Source organism: Talpa occidentalis, unplaced genomic scaffold, assembly GCF_014898055.3.
Source record: "Talpa occidentalis isolate TD23 unplaced genomic scaffold, MPIMG_talOcc4v2.1 talOcc4.17, whole genome shotgun sequence".
Taxonomy (NCBI): Eukaryota; Metazoa; Chordata; class Mammalia; order Eulipotyphla; family Talpidae; genus Talpa; species Talpa occidentalis.
Window position 1 is genome coordinate 21,220,001 of NW_023601754.1, and position 21,703 is coordinate 21,241,703.

The 21,703-nt window shown below is 53.3% G+C and overlaps 1 protein-coding gene across 9 annotated transcripts in view; it reads left to right on the top strand.

The window, feature by feature from the left end:
• ZNF423 (zinc finger protein 423) overlaps window positions 1-21,703 on the top strand; it is a 312,753-nt gene that overhangs the window by 175,384 nt on the left and 115,666 nt on the right. For all 9 annotated transcript variants that reach the window (XR_005126089.2, XM_054697048.1, XM_054697046.1 and 6 more), the window contains 2 exons: window positions 9,910-13,124; window positions 19,444-19,528. Coding sequence is in view for 8 of the 9 variants with exons in the window: in XM_054697048.1 (XP_054553023.1) it covers window positions 9,910-13,124; window positions 19,444-19,528 (3,300 nt within the window). In the remaining variant the exon portion in view is untranslated. The remainder of the gene's footprint in view (window positions 1-9,909; window positions 13,125-19,443; window positions 19,529-21,703) is intronic.

Sequence of the window (21,703 nt, forward strand, 5' to 3'; positions counted from 1 at the left end):
CTGGCTTTGGACCTCACCCTCCCCTCCCACCCCCCTTTTCCTTTTAATTAAAGATAACAGATGTTTGCAGATAATAGCTTTATTAGTCTGTTTTCTGTCTGTTGAAATTTGGGGGCTCACAGCCTTCTTTCATCTCATATTCTGTTCGTTTTGGTTCAGGTTGACAGTGATTTTGCTGTTACGTATTTTTCGAGAAACTTGTGGGTTTCCTGTGTATGTCACAGGAATCAAAGACATCAAAGAGTGGCCCCTCCATAGATAGTTTCTAGAGAATCCCATTTGTACTTTCTGTTTCTGCTCAGATGGCTTCAGGACAACATCCTTAAATTTCCTACATGCTCTGTGGTGTGACCTAGGGGATCTATGAGTCACATCCTTAATCTTCCCAAATCTAATCACTGTTTGAGTGATTTTCTCTGAGATATTAGCAAATGTATAGGCTCATCCTCAGCCTTTTCTCTAGAGCATGATTTCCTGATAGTGAGTCTCTTAGTTATGTCTTTTGCAATCTGGGTAGGCTGAAAATTTTCAAAATCATCAGCTCCTGACTTCTTTTATTGAACAATTCTTCTCCCAACCCGTCTCTTCTCTACGAAAAGCAGCAAGAAGAAACCGGGCTGTACCTTCAACATTTTGCTTAGAAATCTACTCAGCTTCATTACAAGTTTATCACAGGTTCTGACTTCCAGGAAACTGTGGAAGGGAATTCCACTAAGCTTTATGCCACTGCATAAGAATCCCTTCCTTCAGTTTCTAATATCCTGTTTCTTGTAAGCAATCTCCATCAGTGCCTTTAGTGTCCAGTTCTCTTAGCTTGTTGGTGATGATTTAGGTGTTTTCTAAGGTAGTTGAGGTTTTCTCCCAGGGATTCCTGTCTTCACAGAGTCATTAACATTCGTTTTTCTGTTCACAATCTTTTTAAGGCACTATAGACCCTAACTTACACCTGAAAATTCTTCTAGTTGCTTCCCACTGCCAATTCCCAAGTCACTGTCACATTGTCAGGATTTTTTTTTATGGCAACTCCCCACTCCTGGTACCATAGTCTGTATTTGTTTCTTATTGCTGCTGTAACAAATTTCCATGAATTTAATGGCTTACACAAGACCAAAATTATCTCGCCGTTCTGCAGGTCAGAAATCTGATATGGTAGTGCTCGTTGGACTAAAATCATGTGGGCAGGATTCTTTCCTTTCAGGGAGCTCTCGGGAGACTCTGATTCTGTGTCTTTCTTTCTAGTTTTTAGAAGTTGCCAACATTCTTGGTGCATGGCCACCTTCCATCTTATAGCAAGAACATCAGTCCCTTCTGTGTCCCTCTTCCACGTTCAGGACCCTGGTGATTACATTGGGCTCACCCAGATAATTCAGCATAATCTCTTTATCTTAAGGTCAGCTCATTAACACCTTAATCCCCCGTTGCCACACACTGCTAGTAATGCAGTGTATCCAGGGTTCCTGGGATTAGGACTTGGCTATCTATGATGGGGTGTTTATTATCATGCGGCCTTCCACACCATGGAAATGTGCTTCTGCAGTGTCTCAGCAGCCTGCTCTGTCTGCCATTGCTGAGAGCAGAGGTCAGCTATGCTCACTGGCGCTCGGCTGCAGAGCTGCCTGGCCTGGTATTCTACTGCTGACTGCCAGTTTAGGAAGTAGCTGTGCCTCTGTGTCAGGTGGGGTTGTGAAGTGCAGGACCCCCTGGCTTTCCTCCAGCCTGGCGTAGTGCTGGTGTGTGGTGGGCTTCACAGAAGAGGTTGCTGCTTCTGAATTGGCACCCACGGCTAGGAGAGGCAGTTGGGGGTGGGGAGGGGAAGCTGGCATCTACCACTTGCTCTGTGGGCCCAGTTTGGTGGGCCCAGGACGTTGCTTTTCTTCTTGGTGCCTCAGCTGCACAGTAGTAAAGAAGGGGATGTTAATAGTTCTGACTTCAGTGGTGATGTGAGACTCAAGTGGGGCAATGCCAGCAAAGGGTCTGGCTTACAGAGACTGTTCCATAAGCTGTAACAGTTGTGGTTTTTAGGAGTTTAGTCCTGGACCTGGCTGCATTTTGCTGTGTGATCTCAGTTTCCCGCTTTGTGAAATACTGTGAGTGATGGCCTGTTAACTTCCTCTTACCAGCTGCCATCTCATGTTGTTATTAACTCTACATGGATGTAACTGAGTCGAGGAGTATCCTGGGATGGATGGTCAGCTTTGGCATCTGGTGGAAGGTGAGGAATAAGATAGGCATCCTGTCCCTTCTTGCCTGTGGGTCCCTGAGCCTAGTTTAAGCCTGGATTCTACCTTTGGGGGCTGAGTCTCTGGCACCTAGTGGTGAGGCTACCCTACCTGGTATGGGAACTCAGGGTACTTCCTGACTCTACTGGGTCTTTATACCAAGGGATCCAGGCCCTTACTCTGGCCCAGGGAGTTGCTGTGAAGGGAGCTTGGGGCCTCTCAGGGAAGCTCACAGTTTGCTGGAAGCAACCCCAGGAAAGAACCTCAGAGGTGGCTGAGTCTTCCCAACCCCTTTTCTCTGCCAGCAACAGACCTCCCTCCAGATGCACCAGCCTTCTGGGGGCACAGGGGGATGGATAGATGAAGATTTGGAATTTTCCAAAAAGAGGCCAGGACTATGCCCAGACACACACCCTACCCTACCCCCACAGCCTCCACAGCTGGATTTGCATCACTTCATGTCTGGAAAGCCTGCCTTGGTTCTGGTTGCCTCTGTGGTTAGTGCCCTGAGCATGTTCATGTCAGCAGCTCTGGCACTGCAGGCTCTGGGGACATGCTATGCTCTCCCATGATGTCCAGGCTGCTCTATGTCCACTTTGGGTGGGCCTCACCATCAGTCGACTAGAGACCTCTCTCTTGACCACAACACAATGTCACAGAATCTGCCAAGTCCTGTTGATTCTCTTTGAACAACTAGATATTGGGGACCCTGCCCAAGGCCTCCATTTTTATTTTTTTTTAAAGATTTATTTATTTATACAAGAACTGGGGCACAGGCCAGATGTGGGAGGATGAGAGGGTTCACCAGAGACAGAGCTGGGAACAGAACAGGCAGACTGACTGAAATGCACTGTGGGGAGCAGCGGGCGAGACAGGAGAGGTCTGCTGTGCCATGTGGGTATCTCCCTGGCTGGCCAGGGATTGAACTTGTGCTACAGAGGCTGCAGACAGCTTCACAGTGCTGCGCTCAACCACCTGCACCACCGGGGAGGCCCTAAGGCCTCCCTTTTCAGAAATATGCATAGCTTCTTTCTTAGAGTAGAAAACTTGATGGTTTATGGCTTCTTTTCTAGTGCCTGGAATCAGGAAACGCCTTCTTTGAATTTGCCGAGTGCCCTTTGAACATTCCATTCATATACTTCTGTGCTCATGGCAGACATCACCAATTGATTTCCACATTCATTTCTTCTGAGCCCAGATAGGATCTCAAAATCTGTCTGAATACAGTATGCTAGGCAACCATTACCAGTTTTTTCAGCTTCTCCCTCTGTATCATTTGGGATTAGAACAGATGGTTCCTGAGTCTGGGGTCCCACTTCTCTGAGCTTGGGGCAGGACCATAGTGATTCTCCTTCCTGGAGTTCTGGGTGAGGTCAGAACAGAGGACTGCCTGTGCACCAGAGAGCTTTGCCCTGTGGGGAACTTACCTCTTGGCAATTTTTATTTTCCCAAGGAAATGGGTGAGTGACAAAGTCTTTGGGGGCCTTGTGAAAAAATTGTCAGCTTTTTTGATGGCTACAGAGGAAGGAGTCTAGGTGGTTGGACTATTGTGCAAAATGATTTTTATATTTGACCAGAGGGAACTTGGAGGCCAAAATTCCAACTTCCCTTGTTACAGCAGAAAAGGCTGAAGCCCAGGTCTCCTGATGGACTGTCTGTCCAATGCCCTTTTCTCTGCACCCTGCACAGAGCCCATGCTTATACTAAGTGAATCTTTTCTGCATGGCCTGGACTGTCCATGGGCAGGGCTAAGTGACCCTCAGTGGTCAGCACAGCCCCCTCCGCAGGAGACTTGGAAAGAACCTACATTCTGCCTCTACCTCAGTTCTTATGCCCGCTGGAGTCTGATGGTCATTTTCATTTACGCAAATGGTGCTGCTTAGCCCTGGAATGTTCTAGAAACCTGGAACTGCCTGGGTATCAACATTTTCCACCTTCCCGCATAGTGTAGGGAGCCTTCCTCTTGCATAGGATGAGGAGGCTCACTTCCTCCTCAGCCTGTGGCCCTCATTGCAGTGAAGCCCCCTTCGGCTCACTCTTGTGGATGTGTGAGCTTCCTGCTCTCCCATGTCTGTGCCGGCACCGGCCTTGATGCTCTGTGACAGAAGATCGGTGGATCCCTCATGGGGTGGGAGCCTGCACTCCGCTCCTGCAGACAAGGTGCGTGGGGCGCCTGGAGACAGCAGCATCAGCCTGTGGCTTCACCAAGTGTGGCCACAAGAGCGGAGACTCACCCGCTTTCTGCCACTGATGTGTTCTGAAACCCAGTGACTATTTTTTCCCACTTAATTGAATTTTTATTGAAACTTCTCCACTCTTTTATGCTTGTTTGGGTTCTCTTCCCGCGTCAGACAGCAAAAACCTCATATAACCCATTTCCTTTTTATAGGATTAGTCGTTTTTAAAGAACTTTAATCTCCATTTTGAAAGTGATTTTTTTTGCTCATTTTGTTATATTTCTTTGTACTCATTCTAGGGGGAGGGGTGGGGGCAATGAGGGTCTGGCATTAGTCTCTGCATTTCCCGCTGATCTTCTCAGCGGCTGCTGCCCCCCTCTCAAGGCAACTATGTCTGAAAGCAGTGACTCAGAACCAGGCTTAACTGGATCTGAATCTTGGCTCCTCTGCCTGCTAGCTTGTGGCACTGGGCAAGTCAGTTGACTATTCTGTGCCTCAGTTTTCTCATCTGTAAATGGGAGTAATAATAATAGTACCTATCTCAGTTGGGCACAGTAAAATCTATATGAGCAGTTTTTGGGAAATAAAGAAGTGGGTTGGTTGAAGTGGACTTTTCTTTTTTTTATTTTTATTTTATATAATTCTTACATCATTTTTCATTTTTGCATAATGTATGCATTTTCATTTTGGTTATGTTCCCCATACAGTTGCAACCCCCCCTTATTTTGACACTAATTCTTCCTCTCCCCGCCCCCACCCCCGCAGTGTGTCTCTAGTTTATAGTTGCTTGTTGATTTTGATTTTTACTTTGTATTAATTAGTCTTTTTCCTGGTCCCTTATTTAGGTTTTCTAAATTCCTGCTATGAGTGAGACCATCCGTTCTTTTTCTTTTTTTTTCTGACTTATTTCGCTGAGCATGATCCCTTCCAGCTCCATCCATGTTGCTGCAAATTGCATGAGTTTATCTTTTTTGATTGCTGAGTAATATTCCATTGTGTATATGTACCACATCTTCTTGATCCAGTGAGCTATTTTAAAAGCTTTTAAAGCTATTTTAAAAGATCCTTAGCTAGTGTAAAAGCTTGACTACTACCTCACACCATGCATAAAAAACAACTCAAAATGGATTAAAGAATTAGACATAAAACCTGAAACCATAAAATATATAGAAGGAAATATAGGTGAAACACTATATGACATGCACCTCAAAGACATCTTTACAGACACATTACCCAAAGAAGTGGACTTTTCTTAAACCTTCCTTCTTCCTGCACTCAAGTTGCTGTCGAAGTTCTCTAGAATATTCAGGTTGAAAGGGACCGTGGTGCTTGCTGCCTTCACCCAGGTCCTGCACCCCCGCCAGCTGTGTGTACCCTAACAACTGCTCCCGACTGGCGCCTGCTGCTCAGCGCTGGGGTGTTATACAGCAAGGAGGGGACCTTCCTCTGCCCACATTCCCGCACGTGCAACCCCAGCGCCTTGGCCCTGCTCATCTCTCCAGCTTGTTCCCGAAGCAAAATGCACTGGGAGGGAAGGGACAGCAGCCGCCAAGGTTAAATGTTATTAGAATAAAAGGCTTTCAACAGGGCCATCTGAGTTTGGGACTTTATATGTCAACATGGCTATTTCCCCTGATTGGGCCTTTTCAGTGTAAGCAGCCTTATTTTTCATTTCAATTCACATGATTATAATCTCAGCAGTTGCTCAGTTTGTTGCTCCCAGAATAATGTGCTTTGCTTTAGTTTTGAAACTTGTTTGCAGAAAAATAAAGCCAACCAGGCAGCCCCACAATGAGCCCCAGGGATTGTGGCGCTGGCAGGCAGATTAGGGTTCTCCTTTCTGGGAGACGTGGTGCTCTGACCAGATCCCTTGGGGGTCTCTTGGGGGGAGGGTAGGGGGAGGGGCTGAAGGCATATTACTTACCAACTCGAGTCTCAGCTTCCTCATCTCAGAGATGGGGTGTTCCTGATGGTTATGAGGATGAAAAGAAATTAATTGTGGTAATAGAAGCACTTAGCCGAGTGCTGGCACTTGGGACATGCTCAATAAATGGAGCTGCTAATAATATTAGCAGTAGTGGTACTCATTAGTACTAATTATTATTATTGGCCAAATAGTGCTTTTATTTAACAGCTTTATTGAAGTATAATTTGCTTATCATAAAATTTATGTTTTAAGTGAACTAGTCAACGACTTTTGTGGATTTGCAGCGTTGTGCAGGCCTCACCACAATCAAGTTACAGAGCCTTTCCAGGATCTCAGAAAGATGCTTCTTGCCCTTCTGCAGTTGGTATCTGCTCTTTCTTGCAGGCCAAGGCAACCATTAATCTGCTTTGTTTCTACAGATGTGCATTTTCTGGACATTTTATGTAAATGGGTAATAGCGGTTTTTCATTAATTTTTCTCACCCACTCTTCACAATAACTTTTTTTTAAAAGATTTATTTTATTTATGCTTATAAGGATTGGGGTGTAGGCCAGAGGTACAGATGCTAAGAGGATCTACCAGAAACAGAGTGGGGAGCAGAACAGGTGGATCTACTGAAACACACTGCTGAGGGGAGCAGCGGGCGAGACAGGAGAGGTCTGCTGCACCATGTGGATCAGCTCCCTGGCCAGGGATCAAACTCTTGCCGCAGTGGCTGGTGCTAGCATCATAGCTCTGAGACTTAACCCCTGCGCCACCAGGGAGGCCCCACAATAAATTTTCTTTATCCAAATATGTAAAGAGTCTGAAGTTTGAGGGAATGCTTCCCTGGGCAGACACATAAACAGAGAAGCAGGGCTTTGATCTTGGGGCTGCGAGGGTTTGGGAGCAAGTGAACCTTGTCAGAAAAGCTGTGTGCAGGCTGGGTTTATTGGATGAGGTGTCTTCCTTGTCTCACTTGCCCTGAACTAACTGGGCTCAGCCCATGAGCAATCCACACCTGAGCGTGCCAGCAAGCTCCCGCAAGGCCTCAGTGGGGTCCTCCTGGAATTGCAGAAAGGGGGTTCCTTTCTTTGCTCAGAGAGGGCTCAAAGGAGGCATGGGGGGCTGTGAGTCTCCTCTTGAGAGTCTCCTCTTTCTTCCTTTCTCACCTGTGCAGGCGTAGTCTTGGGGACTGATTGGTGGGGGCCCATCAAGACCCTTGTCAAGGGGTCTGACTGGATAGTACTGACTGGTGCTGTCATTTCCTGGGGAATGATGCTGTGGCTGTGCCTCAGTTTCCTCGTTAAACAGCCATGGGGTCCTGGTGCCCACCTCATTGGTGACTAAAAGTGTTTAGCAGAGACCTGGGTGCATAGGAAGGGCTCTGTGTGCTGAGCTAAGACATCAAAATAATAAAAGCAGGTTGAGCCTGGCCAGGGGGTGGGGGCCGAGCAGGTCCCCCAGCTGCCCCAGCTCCAGCCATCCCCTCCCTTGGGCCCCTTTGTCTGCGCCCGGCGGAGCCCAGCTGGCAGGAGCTGGGAATTGGCAGGCAATGGCTGGGGCGCCTCCCGCTGCATCTAATCTGAGGAACTGGCAGCGGCTGCGTCCTTCCCATCCAAAGGGCCCCGTAATGTGAGGCCCCCAGGGGAGCAGGCACCCTCACTCCGGGAGGGTGTTCTGGGAGGCGCCCCGCGCAGGCTGGGTGGCTGAGCTTCAGAGGTGGGAGGCTGCTGGGAGATGCAGGATTCGGGTCTGGGAGCTTTGGAGAGCCGCAGCCTTCCAGGCAGAGCTCTGCCAGCCCTGCCTGTGGTGCCAAGTGGGGTCAGGCAGACCTTCACACGGTCAGGGCCTGGGGCTGTGGGCTGTTGGTGGTGGGTGGGGCCTGGGAGAAGGCCTAGTAAACTCTGGAGGCCGCCAGCCCTAAAGTCCCAGCATGGGGCTTTCTCTCTCCATGTCTTGGGGTTGGCCTAGAACAGCAGAGGCACAGTGGAAAGTGGGGTGGGAGGGGGTGTTTGGGACCCCAGGTCTGTGTTGTACCCTTCTGGTTGTGTGAGCGCGATAGTGTGTGTGAGTGTGTGTGCCTGCGGGTGAGGGTGTGTTGAGTGCCTATGAGTGTGTGTACCCCTATGTTTCAACTTGTGTGTGAGTGATAGTGGGAATGGTAGTATGTGACTGGATATATATGACCGTGAGAGTGTGTGTTTGAAGGTGAGTGTGAGTTGTGGGAGTGACATGTGAGCTGTGTATGCTTATGTGTGTCAAGTACCTACCCATGCCGGGGTCTGTGGTCCCCCTGGCCTACCCTGAACTGGGTCTGGGCTGCCTCTGGCCAAGACTGTCTGGGTTCGGGCTGCGAGGCTTTTCTGAAGACTAAGCTGGGGTGACGGGGGCCTGGAGAGGCGGGGGCAGTGGTTTTTTCCCTCTGGGTTACAAGAGCAAGGTCAGTGCAGCCAAATTTGAGCTTTTGTTTGTCTCGCTCCTGCCCACAGCAGCCTGTGGTCTGTTTCATTCATTATTAAGTTTTAAATCCACCCGGCACGAAACTTGAGCTGTGGAACTCATTCCCCGCTTGGTTCAACCCCACCGAGGCAGGGACTCTCTGGCTTTATTTGCCGTGTCCTGTGTGCCTTTGTTTTCCCAGAAACAGCAGCCCTAGTTTGTTTAGTTTTCTTTTGAGGCTGGACGGGCCTGCTAAGGCTGGGGGCGGGGCGGCCCTGTCCCCCGGGAGGATGACCGGCGGGACTCTGCAAGGCACGCCTCCCTCGCCCGCCACGGGGGTTTTAAGGGCCCACTAGGCTCTGAGCGCTGCCCATCTGGGTCCTGGTTCCTTGTTTGATCACTGCATCATCGGGCCATCTCCTGGGGAACTGGGTCGACTTGGGGTGGATCCAGGAGCGAAGAGGAAACAGAGAAGAACTCCCGGCTTAGGATGGCTTGGGCTGGGAAACCCACAGACCCTTCTCAAGTGCCCTTTGCTTCCTTCCTGTTTTGCCCTTGGATCTGATGCTATGTGGCCGTGACTTCGCCGCCTATGTCTGTCTGCTACCTGAAGCAGCAGCTCCAGCTTCACCAGTCCCTCCAACCCCACACAATGTGGTATGGACAGATTCATTCAAGTGCATTTTATTTTCCTGCAAAATTTTGCCTGTGCCCCTGAGGACCCAGCAGGATTCCCACCAGGACTCGGGGCTGGAGGGGAGTCAGTTCCCAGGTTGTGTGAACAGGTGATAGGACTTGCCTCCTTTTGACTTCTGGGACCGATGGTCTGTGAGGTCATTTCCGGTGCCTTTGTCCAGGCTGTCACCCCTCCCCCCTAACCCCCATCCCGATCGGGGAAGCAGAAACCTCTGGGGGTGCCTCATCCTGGCAGGTATTGCCGAGGGAAAAGGCACGTCCCTTCCATATCCTGCCATCTCCTCTGCAGACTGCAAGGCCCTCATGTCCATCCACTTGCTTCCGGGCCCCTGGACTCCCTCCCCACCCCCTGCCGCAGTTGGCCAGCTGCACAGCCTCAGCCCACGAGCTGTCGAGAAGCTGGCTCTGTCCTTGTTTCTCGGCGGCCCTGGGAATTGCCTCTAATCTCCTTTCTGCCTTCCCCCTGCAGATGGTGACGACGACCCACAACTCTCCTGGGTGGCCTCATCTCCCTCCAGCAAGGATGTTGCGTCACCCACGCAGATGATTGGAGATGGGTGTGACCTCGGCCTGGGTGAGGAGGAAGGGGGCACGGGGCTGCCGTACCCTTGCCAGTTCTGCGACAAGTCCTTCATCCGCCTGAGCTACTTGAAGAGGCACGAGCAGATCCACAGTGACAAGCTGCCGTTCAAGTGCACCTACTGCAGCCGCCTCTTCAAGCACAAGAGGAGCCGTGACCGGCACATCAAGCTGCACACGGGCGACAAGAAGTACCACTGTCACGAGTGCGAGGCGGCCTTCTCCCGCAGCGACCACCTCAAGATCCACCTGAAGACCCACAGCTCCAGCAAGCCCTTCAAGTGCACCGTCTGCAAACGGGGCTTCTCCTCCACCAGCTCGCTGCAGAGCCACATGCAGGCCCACAAGAAGAACAAGGAGCACCTGGCCAAGTCGGAGAAGGAGGCCAAGAAGGACGACTTCATGTGTGACTATTGTGAAGACACCTTCAGCCAGACCGAGGAGCTGGAGAAGCATGTGCTCACCCGCCACCCCCAGCTCTCCGAGAAGGCCGACCTGCAGTGCATCCACTGCCCCGAGGTCTTTGTCGACGAGAACGTGCTGCTTGCCCACATCCACCAAGCCCACGCCAACCAGAAACACAAGTGCCCCATGTGCCCCGAGCAGTTCTCCTCGGTGGAGGGTGTCTACTGCCACCTGGACAGCCACCGGCAGCCCGACTCCAGCAACCACAGCGTCAGCCCCGACCCCGTGCTGGGCAGCGTGGCCTCCATGAGCAGCGCCACGCCGGACTCCAGCGCCTCCGTGGAGCGCGGCTCCACCCCGGACTCCACCTTGAAGCCGCTGCGGGGCCAGAAGAAGATGCGGGATGATGGGCAGGGCTGGTCCAAGGTGGTCTACAGCTGCCCCTATTGTTCCAAGCGGGACTTTAACAGCCTAGCTGTGCTGGAGATCCACCTGAAGACCATCCACGCGGACAAGCCCCAGCAGAGTCACACGTGTCAGATCTGCCTGGACTCCATGCCCACCCTGTACAACCTCAACGAGCATGTGCGCAAGCTGCACAAGAGCCACGCCTACCCCGTCATGCAGTTTGGCAACATCTCCGCCTTCCACTGCAACTACTGCCCCGAGATGTTCGCCGACATCAACAGCCTGCAGGAGCACATTCGCGTCTCCCACTGTGGCCCCAACGCCAACCCGCCCGATGGCAGTAACGCCTTCTTCTGCAACCAGTGCTCCATGGGCTTCCTCACCGAGTCCTCCCTCACCGAGCACATCCAGCAGGCCCACTGCAGTGTTGGCAGCGCCAAGCTGGAGTCCCCGGTGGTGCAGCCCACGCAGTCCTTCATGGAGGTCTATTCCTGCCCCTACTGCACCAACTCGCCCATCTTTGGCTCCATCCTGAAGCTTACCAAGCACATCAAGGAGAACCACAAGAACATTCCGTTGGCCCACAGCAAGAAGTCCAAGGCAGAGCAGAGTCCGGTCTCGTCTGACGTCGAGGTGTCTTCCCCAAAGAGGCAGCGGCTCTCGGCCAGTGCCAACTCCATCTCCAACGGCGAGTACCCCTGTAATCAGTGTGACCTCAAGTTCTCCAACTTTGAGAGCTTCCAGACCCACCTGAAGCTGCACCTGGAGCTGCTGCTGCGGAAGCAGGCGTGCCCACAGTGCAAAGAGGACTTTGACTCCCAGGAGTCCCTCCTGCAGCATCTGACAGTGCATTATATGACCACGTCCACCCACTATGTATGTGAGAGCTGCGACAAGCAGTTTTCCTCGGTGGACGACCTGCAGAAGCACCTGCTGGACATGCATACCTTCGTGCTGTACCATTGCACCCTGTGCCAGGAGGTCTTCGACTCCAAGGTGTCCATCCAGGTGCACCTGGCGGTGAAGCACAGCAATGAGAAGAAGATGTACCGCTGCACAGCCTGCAACTGGGACTTCCGCAAGGAGGCCGACCTGCAGGTGCACGTCAAACACAGCCACCTGGGCAACCCGGCCAAGGCCCACAAGTGCATCTTCTGTGGGGAGACCTTCAGCACCGAGGTGGAGCTGCAGTGCCACATCACCACCCACAGCAAGAAGTACAACTGCAAGTTCTGCAGCAAGGCCTTCCATGCCATCATCCTGCTGGAGAAGCACCTGCGGGAGAAGCACTGCGTGTTTGATGCTGCCACAGAGAACGGCACGGCCAATGGGGTGCCCCCTGCTGCCACCAAGAAGGCCGAGCCCGCTGACTTGCAGGGCATGCTGCTCAAGAACCCCGAGGCGCCCAACAGCCACGAGGCCAGCGAGGATGACGTGGACGCTTCGGAGCCCATGTACGGCTGTGACATCTGCGGGGCGGCCTACACCATGGAGGTGCTTCTGCAGAACCACCGGCTGCGGGACCACAACATCCGGCCGGGCGAGGACGACGGCTCGCGCAAGAAGGCCGAGTTCATCAAGGGCAGCCACAAATGCAACGTGTGCTCGCGGACTTTCTTCTCGGAGAATGGGCTCCGGGAGCACCTCCAGACACACCGTGGCCCTGCCAAGCACTACATGTGCCCCATCTGCGGTGAGCGCTTCCCCTCGCTGCTGACGCTCACTGAGCACAAGGTGACCCACAGCAAGAGCCTGGACACGGGCACCTGTCGCATCTGCAAGATGCCCCTGCAGAGCGAGGAGGAGTTCATCGAGCACTGCCAGATGCACCCGGACCTGCGCAATTCGCTCACGGGCTTCCGCTGCGTGGTCTGCATGCAGACGGTCACCTCCACGCTGGAGCTCAAGATCCACGGCACCTTCCACATGCAGAAGCTGGCGGGCAGCTCGGCTGCATCCTCCCCCAACGGCCAGGGGCTGCAGAAGCTATACAAATGTGCCCTGTGTCTCAAAGAGTTCCGCAGCAAGCAGGACCTGGTGAAGCTGGACGTCAATGGGCTGCCCTACGGCCTCTGTGCCGGCTGTATGGCCCGCAGTGCCAACGGACAGGTGGGTGGCCTGGCCCCACCCGAGCCTGCCGACCGGCCCTGCACTGGCCTCCGCTGCCCCGAGTGCAGTGTCAAGTTTGAGAGTGCCGAGGACCTGGAGAGCCACATGCAGACGGACCACCGGGACCTCACGCCAGAGACCAGTGGGCCCCGGAAAGGCGCCCAGACATCGCCAGTGCCCCGGGTAAGTGAGCCTGCCTGGGCTGGCCCCCTGCTCCTTGCACTACCCCAAGGAACCCCCAAAGTGTCCTGGTGGTGACCCCTTTTTTAGCCCAGAGAAGCAGCTCCATCAGCATATCTGCTTGTCAGTCGAGTTTGAGTTTGAACCTGCTGCTGCCGCTCCCCTTTCAGCTGTGTGATGTGACATATATTATCTCTCTCTGGGCCTCATTTGTCAAGTGCTCATCTGTGAAAGGGGAATGATAATGGGTCTCGTGTCGCATTGTTGTGAGAGGACGGGGCGTAACATAGGGCCTGGGCTGTGTGTGAAATGCCGGAAGCCCCGTTAGTGATGGCTGTCACTGTGGTCATTGATCTGGGTGGGCTTAGTCTCTGGCATGTGGGGTCTTCTTGGGCAAGTCACTGCTGTCTGGGCTTTAGATCCAGGATTCCTTTAACAATTCATAGAACTAATTGTACATAAAGGGCTTGGAACCTGGCCCTTAGGGCGTGTCGTGCTGGCTGTAATCACCCATCGATACTGTTATCATCTGCAATGTCATCACAGTTAGCGCAGCCCCAGGAATGGTTCCAGTTACTGGCATCATTAAGGTTGGGTGGATGGATTGATTGGTTCATCAAATTTGTTGTGAGCACCCGTTATGTTTGGGAGTTCCTGGCAGCCAAGGAGAATCAGAAATAGACCCTGCCTCGGTGGATCCCTGACCTGGGGGAACTTCAGGCCTATAAACAGTGGTTTCAATGAGGCAGGGGGAGTTGGGGCTATTGGCAAGGTGCATAGGCTCTGGGTCCAACAGCCGAGGGGGCCTGATGGTGGCCTGCAGTCTGTGTGGTCCTTGGGTGAGCCCAGAACGGGGATTGCCATTGAGTTGTGTTATCTGTTTCCAGACCAAGGAGGTGCCAGGCAGATCTCAGGAGTATCTTTCCCACAAGGGCTGCTTTGGTGCCACTGGCAGGGAGGCAAGATTTGGGGAAGGAGCACCCGTGACAGGTGCCTGCTGGAAGACAGGGATATTTGCTGAGGGTGTTTTGCTGTGGGAGCAGAACTGGGATTTGAGGGCGAGAGTGAGGAGGAGGGCTAAGAGAGTGAAGGGAGAACCCAGGGTGGAAGGGACAGTCGAGGCCTCCAGGCCCAGCTCCCACATGAGGTCCAGGCAGTTAGAGGCACCTGTCCATGACCCTGGCTGGAGAGGGACACACCTGAATGAGGTGTGTCCTGCACACCACGTGTCCAGCTAGGTTGTCTAGAGCAGAGAGCTCATTTTAGGGGCGGTAATGTCCCACCCTCTCAAACTCTTCTGACCGAGCCAGACCTCTAGGCAAGTGTCTAGTAGGACACCCTTTACAGGTCCTGACGTGGCCTGGTCACTGCTGTCCACTCTGTCTCCTCAGCCTCAGCTTGCTGGTCTTCCAGTGTGGGTGAACTTGGGGCGCACTAGTAAAGCCAGAAGGAAATAGTAATAGTAATAATCGCAGCAAATACTAGCGCTAGTGATAAGTAATAATGGTAGTGATAGTACAAAGTAACAGTAAAGTGGAATCAGAGTAGCAATAGTGTCAGTCTGCAAAGCTGGCCCCACTGGCAGGCCTGGGGAGGCCCTTCTGTTTTCTAACTCACACTTGCTATTAGGTTGGTCCCTGTTCCTCATCAGCCAGTGAATGTTGTCACCACCCCCATGCTGACCTCAGCACTGGCCCCCAGGATTAAATGAGTACAGGAAGTGCTGGGCATGCAGTAAGCGCCACTTGCTAGTTTTCCTTTTTTTAAATCATATCTTACCAAGGGGCAGAGGTGTGCCAAGGTCTTTATGTCTGTTTAATACAAGCACAGTGAGCAAGTGGGCGCTCGGAGCAGTGAGGGAGTTTGCCTGGGCGCCCAGCTTCCACGACGCAGAGGAGCCTGACCGCAGGGAGTGTGTGGAGCATAATCTGGCTCTTAACCAAGAGACTAGCCAGCGCTGGGGGCCTATCCTGGTCGAAAGAGGGGAGAGGCTGCGGGGTCTGGGGCTGCTCAGACACCAAGACGGTGTGGCTGGGCCCAGGCCCTGTACCCCTCCTCCTAGCCCCAGCCCCATCCCTGCCTTGTTGGTGCTGCTGCCACCGCGGCAGTGGGTTGCTGCTGGTTGTGAGGCTGTGTTAGTACCTCCAAAGCCGGGGGCTGTTGGAGCCACCGCCTCGTGTCCCTGCCCTGGGTCCTGCATCCTGCACCATTTTGTAAAGCCCCTACTGTGTGGACAGGTGGTGCTCTCCTGGGCACCTCTCTTATACTGTCTCCATGGCAACAACCTGGGAACCTTGCTGCGACCTCTATTTTGGCAAAGGGGGGATCCAGGCGCAGAAAGGTGGGGCCACATACCCAAGAACGCCCTGCTGTGTATGGCGTGCAGGGATTCAAACCAAGGGGGGCTGGTTTTCTGGGAGCCCGCTACTTCTTCCCCCTGTCTCAGGCCTTGTGAGAGAGAGGGGGTGAACTGAATCACATCTAGAGGTCTGGGCAGATGGGCCATTTGCAAAAAGAAACTAGACAAAGCCTGGTGCCTCCCCAGTAAGGCACAGCCCCTGGGGCCTTGCCCCCTGCCTGGGCACGCCTGGGGGCAGGGGCCCAGCTGTCTGTTAGCCCACCCCTTCCTCCCCTAGGACTCACGCATGTGAGAGCAGACTCTGGGGGCTGCACAGGGGCTTGGGGGCTGGCAGGCTGGGACCCTTGGGAGTGTATCCATAGCAACCAGCTCTCGGAGGACTGGGTTCCCGTGGGGCTGAGGCTGCTGTCGGCTGGAGCGTGAAGCGTTGAGGTTTCTGCCTTCCCCTCTGTTTATGGGTAATAACAACATCACTCTAACTCCAGGCCACCCTGGGCAAACCCCGATCCCCAGTCGACTCACCAGATCCTCATGGCGCCTCCCGCTGCAGGAGGGCAGACTGGGTGCTCTCTCCTGCACCTCACAGAGGAGTAAACAGACGTCCTGGGGGAGGGCAGGTCCACCCATGCCGGCTTTGTCACCTGTCAGGATGGCAGTTCAGACAGTAAGGCCTGCCTGCCACCCGATCCGGGTTCTCCTGCTCACCAGCGTGGAGTGTGGGCCAAGTGGTTCAGCCTCTCGGAACTCCACTGTCTCCCTCCACAGAGTGGCGCTTGCTGAGCAGCGGGGAGCGTTCAGAGCCACGGCGCCCGCACATAGCATATGCTCAGTGAACTCGAGCCGCTCCGTGGCAGTAAATGGCCCACACTGCCCTACAGCGCTCTCCCCTCTCCCTGCCCGTCCCTCTCCTCACTCCACGCTCAGGTGTGTTTTCCTGTCCTGGGCTCTCTCTGAGGTTGTGCGGGGCCTTGCTGGAGGTTGGGGTCAGCTCCTGTCTGTACCCCATGGGCTCAGCTTTGTTTCTCCTGAGCTGGGGAAGGGGCTATGGCAGAGTAGGTACTTTGGATGCCAGTTTCTGTTTTTCTGTGATTATGGCTCCTCTGGGCTAGGGCTCAGAGGAGGTGAGGGGGCTCTGGGAAAGACCAGGAAGAGGTATTGGGGTGAGGACCCAGTGGCCCAGGGTGCAGCTGGAGGGACACAGTGAGGAAGCCCTCACCTGCTTGGTGCCCAGGATTGTGTCACCTACCAGGAGCACACGACAGCCGAGGCCGGGTGCCCTGGGCCCTGGACCTTGAGCACCTGTGGCCTCTCCCTCTGTGCGGTGCCTTCGTGAGGTTGATGCTGATGAAGCTGTGTGTGCAAGTGTGAGTGAGTGTGTGTGTGCCTGCATGTGGTGCAGGTGCATCCCTGTGAGTCTAGGCATCTGTGCCGGGCGGGCCTGTGCGTGCATCTGTGTCGTGGCGGCTTGTGCATTCGCTGGCATATGTGGGAGCGACGGGTGCCACTATCAGACCTCCAGAGAGAGGGACCCGAGGGCTTGTGTGTCTCTGGGGATCAGTTGAGCCTGTACCCCTACGAGAACTTGATCTACAGGACCTCAACTTCTCTGAGGGCATTGCGCCTGCCTATGTGTGTGTGTGTGTGCTCGTGACTGCCCAGGAGGGTCTTGTGTGTGGATGGTGAGTTGGGAGTGTACATATGTATGCTCACATATCTGTGTGCGTGTCCTCATATGCGTATCCATGCCTGTGCATACAGGCTGTGTGAGTGTGTATGTGTGTGTGTGTGTGTGTGTGTGAGAGAGAGAGAGAGAGAGAGACAGAGAGACAGAGAGACAGAGACAGAGAGAGAAACAGAGAGACAGAGAGACTAGCCAGGCTCTTCTAGCCAGCAATCCTTCTGACCCCTCCTTGGCAATTTCCTAGAGACATTCCCCCTGCCGTCCCCTGGAAGGGCCCAGACCTCTGGAAGAGCTCTTTCTGTCACTGAGGTTGGCCATATGGTGTCGGGGCATTGTCCTGCCTGGACCCCAAGTAACTACTCTTCCAAGCATAGTAAGCCACCTTTGTTCACCTGCCCTGGGAGGAGCAGCCAGAACCACTCCATCATGGGTTGACCCCCACACTGGTCTGGACCAGCCACGGCTGTGGCCTCCAGAACCTCCCATCCAGGTAGGGAGCCTGGTCTTCCTCATCTAGCAGGCCTTCCCCTGGCTTCCTTGGCATGGGGCGTGCTTCATGACTGCATCCACTTGTTCATTCATTGATTCATTCATTCATATCAGCATCAAGAGCTCTCAGACTCGCCAGGCAATGTGAGTAGGGGACACATGTGAGAGAGAATGAATGACTTGGACAGTGGAGAAACCCAAGGTCTTTCTTCTCCATGAGTGTGAAACTGGAGATGAGCCGACATGGGGCACTGGGATGTGCCCCCTCAGAAGTCTTCCACCCCTGCATTTCCCCCTGCCTGTGGGGACACTGGACTCCGCAGCCCTGTCCTATCCCTGCAGACTCACCCGTTCCTTTCAGGGCATTTCCATGCAGAGCGCCTGTTTCTGGGCCTGGTACTGTGACCTGCACCAAGGACCCCCAGGCCTCCTAAAACATGGGGGTGGGGAGGGAAGGCCCCCTGCTATTTTACAGATTGGCTCATTTGTTCAACAGATCCTAAGCACTTAGTCTTTGGTGGCCGTGGGATCCCAAAGGTGGACAAAGTACATCCTGGCTCTCTAGGTGCTCATGGTGCATTGGGGAGCAAACGAGACAATCTGCCACGAGAAAGCCATGTACTGGTTAACTCGATGCTTTCAGGGTTAGCTTGGGGCCTGGGGAGACCCTGAACTTACTCTGCAGTGGCAAGAGAGGGCTTCTTAGACGAAGTGACATCTGAACTGAGTTCTCGAGGCCACAGCATAAGCAGAGGTGTGGAGGTGGGAGACCAGGCCTTTTAGGGGAGCTGCAGGTATGGGTGCTGGGTCTGAGTTGCCTGGTGATTCATCCTGGCTGCACAGTTGAGAGTTTGACCCGAGTGCTCAGCCAAAACCGAAGTCTGACTCCCTTTTCAGAGGTCTGGAGAGACATCCTCCCAGGAGCAAGAAAACTTGGGTATTTTGCATCCTGATACCATTTCTCCCTCATCCTAAAATCTGCCGGCCACAACCCTTCTGTCCACAGGTTAACGCCCCCTCTGTCCACAGGAGGCTTAGCGGTGAGAGTGAGCTCCACTCTTTGGAATAGGTCTTCAAGAAGCTTCAAAGCATTTGATGATCTCCATTTTTCTGCCCGTACCCTCAAGAGTCAGCTGGTAATAGCTCTCTGTGTGTTCAGGTCAACCCGGGGACCCATGTGCCTAAGGTAGATGTGAGGAAATCCTCAGTTACCTCGAGCACCAGAGTGGGTGGGAGCAGTGTCTTCTGCTTGGCCCCATGACTCACAGGACATGTGAAAAGGTGAGAGTAGTTGGATGGATGGAAAGATGGATGGACGGATGGGTGTGTGTGTGTGTGTGTGTGTGTGTGTGTGTGTGTGTGTGTGAGAGAGAGAGAGAGAGAGAGAGAGAGTGTGAGTGTGTGTGAGATTGAATGGGCACACAGATGTGTGTGTGTATGGATAAAAAGGTGGAAGGTAGGTAGATGGATTGGGGCCTGCTCCCAGCAGGTCAGCCTCCCTCACCTTCCTTTTGTGCTTCTGTTCCGTGTCCTCATCTTGGGGTGGGGCAGTTTCCCCCTCATCTTGCAGAGGAGCAGCTTCCTTGAATGGAGGCTGGAGAGTCCACTCCTCTCCCCAGACAGGAGAGCTGGCCTCAGGGGCAGTGGGAAGAGGATGGCCCAGAGAGACCTGGAGGGGCCCAGAGTCCTCTGGGAACTCGAGTCAGGACCTCCAGGAACTTCTGCTTTCTGCTCTCACATTTCTTTTCCACCCCCTAATGGTCTCATTCCTTTTCTTTTTGGTTTCCAAACAGAAAAAGACATACCAGTGCATCAAGTGCCAGATGACCTTCGAGAATGAGAGAGAGATCCAAATCCATGTTGCCAACCACATGATCGGTAAGAGCCTCTCCTGCTACCGTGCTGGAGCCACTCGCGGGGCTTGAAGCTTGCGGCTCCCATCATCATCTCTCTGGCTTTTAGGGCAAAGGATGGAGCCGCTGCTGCCATTTCTGAGATATTTCAAATGGGAGTAAAAGTGTCAGCTGAGCGCCATATCCATCTGAGCCTCTTGTCGCGGCTCCACTCACATTACAGTCAAACTTCTGACAGTCACTTCCATTTCCCAGCATAAATTTCCCTCCATTTCTGAAACAAAGTGCTTTCCAGTTGCCAAGCACTCAGGGGCAATTATGCTTCAATTTCGTATGTCATGACATTGAATAGATTTAACTGCTTGCATTTCCCCACTAAACGTGTGAATTCCTCAGGCACGTTGTCAAAACAGAACGCTTGCAAAGTTATTTCGGTCCTTTTCCTATTCCTCTTCAAGTGGTTTTGGACTTTGGAAAATTCAGCCTTGCTAGGAGGGGAGCTTTCAAAATCACAGAGCCTTCCCACTTGGCCTGAAGTTTAGAGGAAGGATAAAGAAGAACTTGCTGGGTGTGGGTTGCCCTATACATCCTCTACCTCGTACCCCCACCCCCACATCGAGGGCACAGGTGGATTTCTGGTGCACATGGGGCTGAGGAAGGGAGCCTTGGAAGCTTCTGGAATCCTGATGCCCTTAGATCTTTGGAGATCACCTTCTCCAAGGCCCCTGTAGTCTGAACAATGAGGATTGAGCTTCCTGACCCTGAACTTCCTCTCACTTTTCCTCCTGTAACCTCTTTTCCTTATAGTTTTAACAGCAGCCCTGCCAACAGCATTGTTATACATGGGTTCATTGCATACATCAGAACAAATCCCTTCAAGTGTATAACTCAGTGACTGCTCAGCAACGGAGCCCCCCTGTGTAACTAACACCCTGATGACCAGGAGCCCCCTCTTGCCCCTCTTGGGACTCTCCCACCAACAAAAGGTTCTCATGCCCTGATGTCCAAAGCGTAGGCTGCTTTTGCCTTTTTGCACTTTACGTCAGTGGGATCTGCTGGTGTCTTTTGCTCACTCTGACTCTTGCTTCTTGGCGGACACCACTCCTTCTCACAGACGTGACTGTCCCTTCTGGGAACGCATCACCCTTTATCTTTTCTGCTTCTGATGGTCATCTGGGTAGTTTCCATTTTGTAGTTGTTTCCAATAGCGCGCTCTGGGAATGTTTTCGTGGCATGTGGGGACTCCACTGTAGTGGCATTATCTCGAGAGCCTGGGGTGGTGGGTCACAGGTTATGAGTAGGGTCCTTTCGGTAGGTTCTGACGAATTTCCCAAGCGGTCCCCATGCTCCCAGGGTGGTGCTAGGGCATTCTGCACAGCTGGGTCCCCACGTGTTTCATTGACTTCAGAAGAAGCAGTAACCCTGGGCTCAGACCTGGTCCCCTCCTCGCTGTAGTATTGCCTGCTCATGGGCGTGGGTCCCTGCATCCCCAGGGCACTGGCCCCCACTGTTGGCGGCGCTCGCCCAGCAGTGAGGGGGTGGGGGAGCCCTCAAGGGGCAGGTAGAACCCCAGGAGTTTGGCCTGACAAGGAGATTGGTGGCTTTTTAATTTCTTTTATTTGAAAGCCCCCTGCTGAAGCAGAAGAAGGAAACTACCTTGTCAGTTACTGGCTGCTGAGACCGCTTTCACGGGAGTGTCGAGGAGGTGAAGATGAAGATATCTAAAAATGTTTGCTTTTGTAGCAGGTGTTAATGCATACTCCTGTTTGTAAGCACAAGGGCGAGAGCGGGCTAATTGGACCACAGTGATTTCAAATGTGCCCCCCGCCCTCCTCCTGCCTTTCCTTTCGTGCACAGCCTGGAAGCTGTGTCCTCAGGTGGAAGGCGAGGGTTTGCTTTTAACTAGAGTTGTGGGAATCTGAATGGAGGGCTTGGTGGGCGTCTGGGCCTTTGTGTGAATGAGGAGTCCTATCTGGTGAGTGACCCGGGCCCCTCAACCCCATCTACCTGGCAGTGCTGGGATCTGGCCTGATTCTAGGTCACATGGGACCCTCAGTCCTCAGCACCTGCAAGATGATTTTGCAGTTGCAGAAAGTCTCACCATTTGGGTCTCTAGTGCATGGCTGGGGTATGGCTGCTAACCATACCTCTGGTGGCAGCGAGGGACCACCTCTTACCCACCCTCCTCACCTGTTCATCC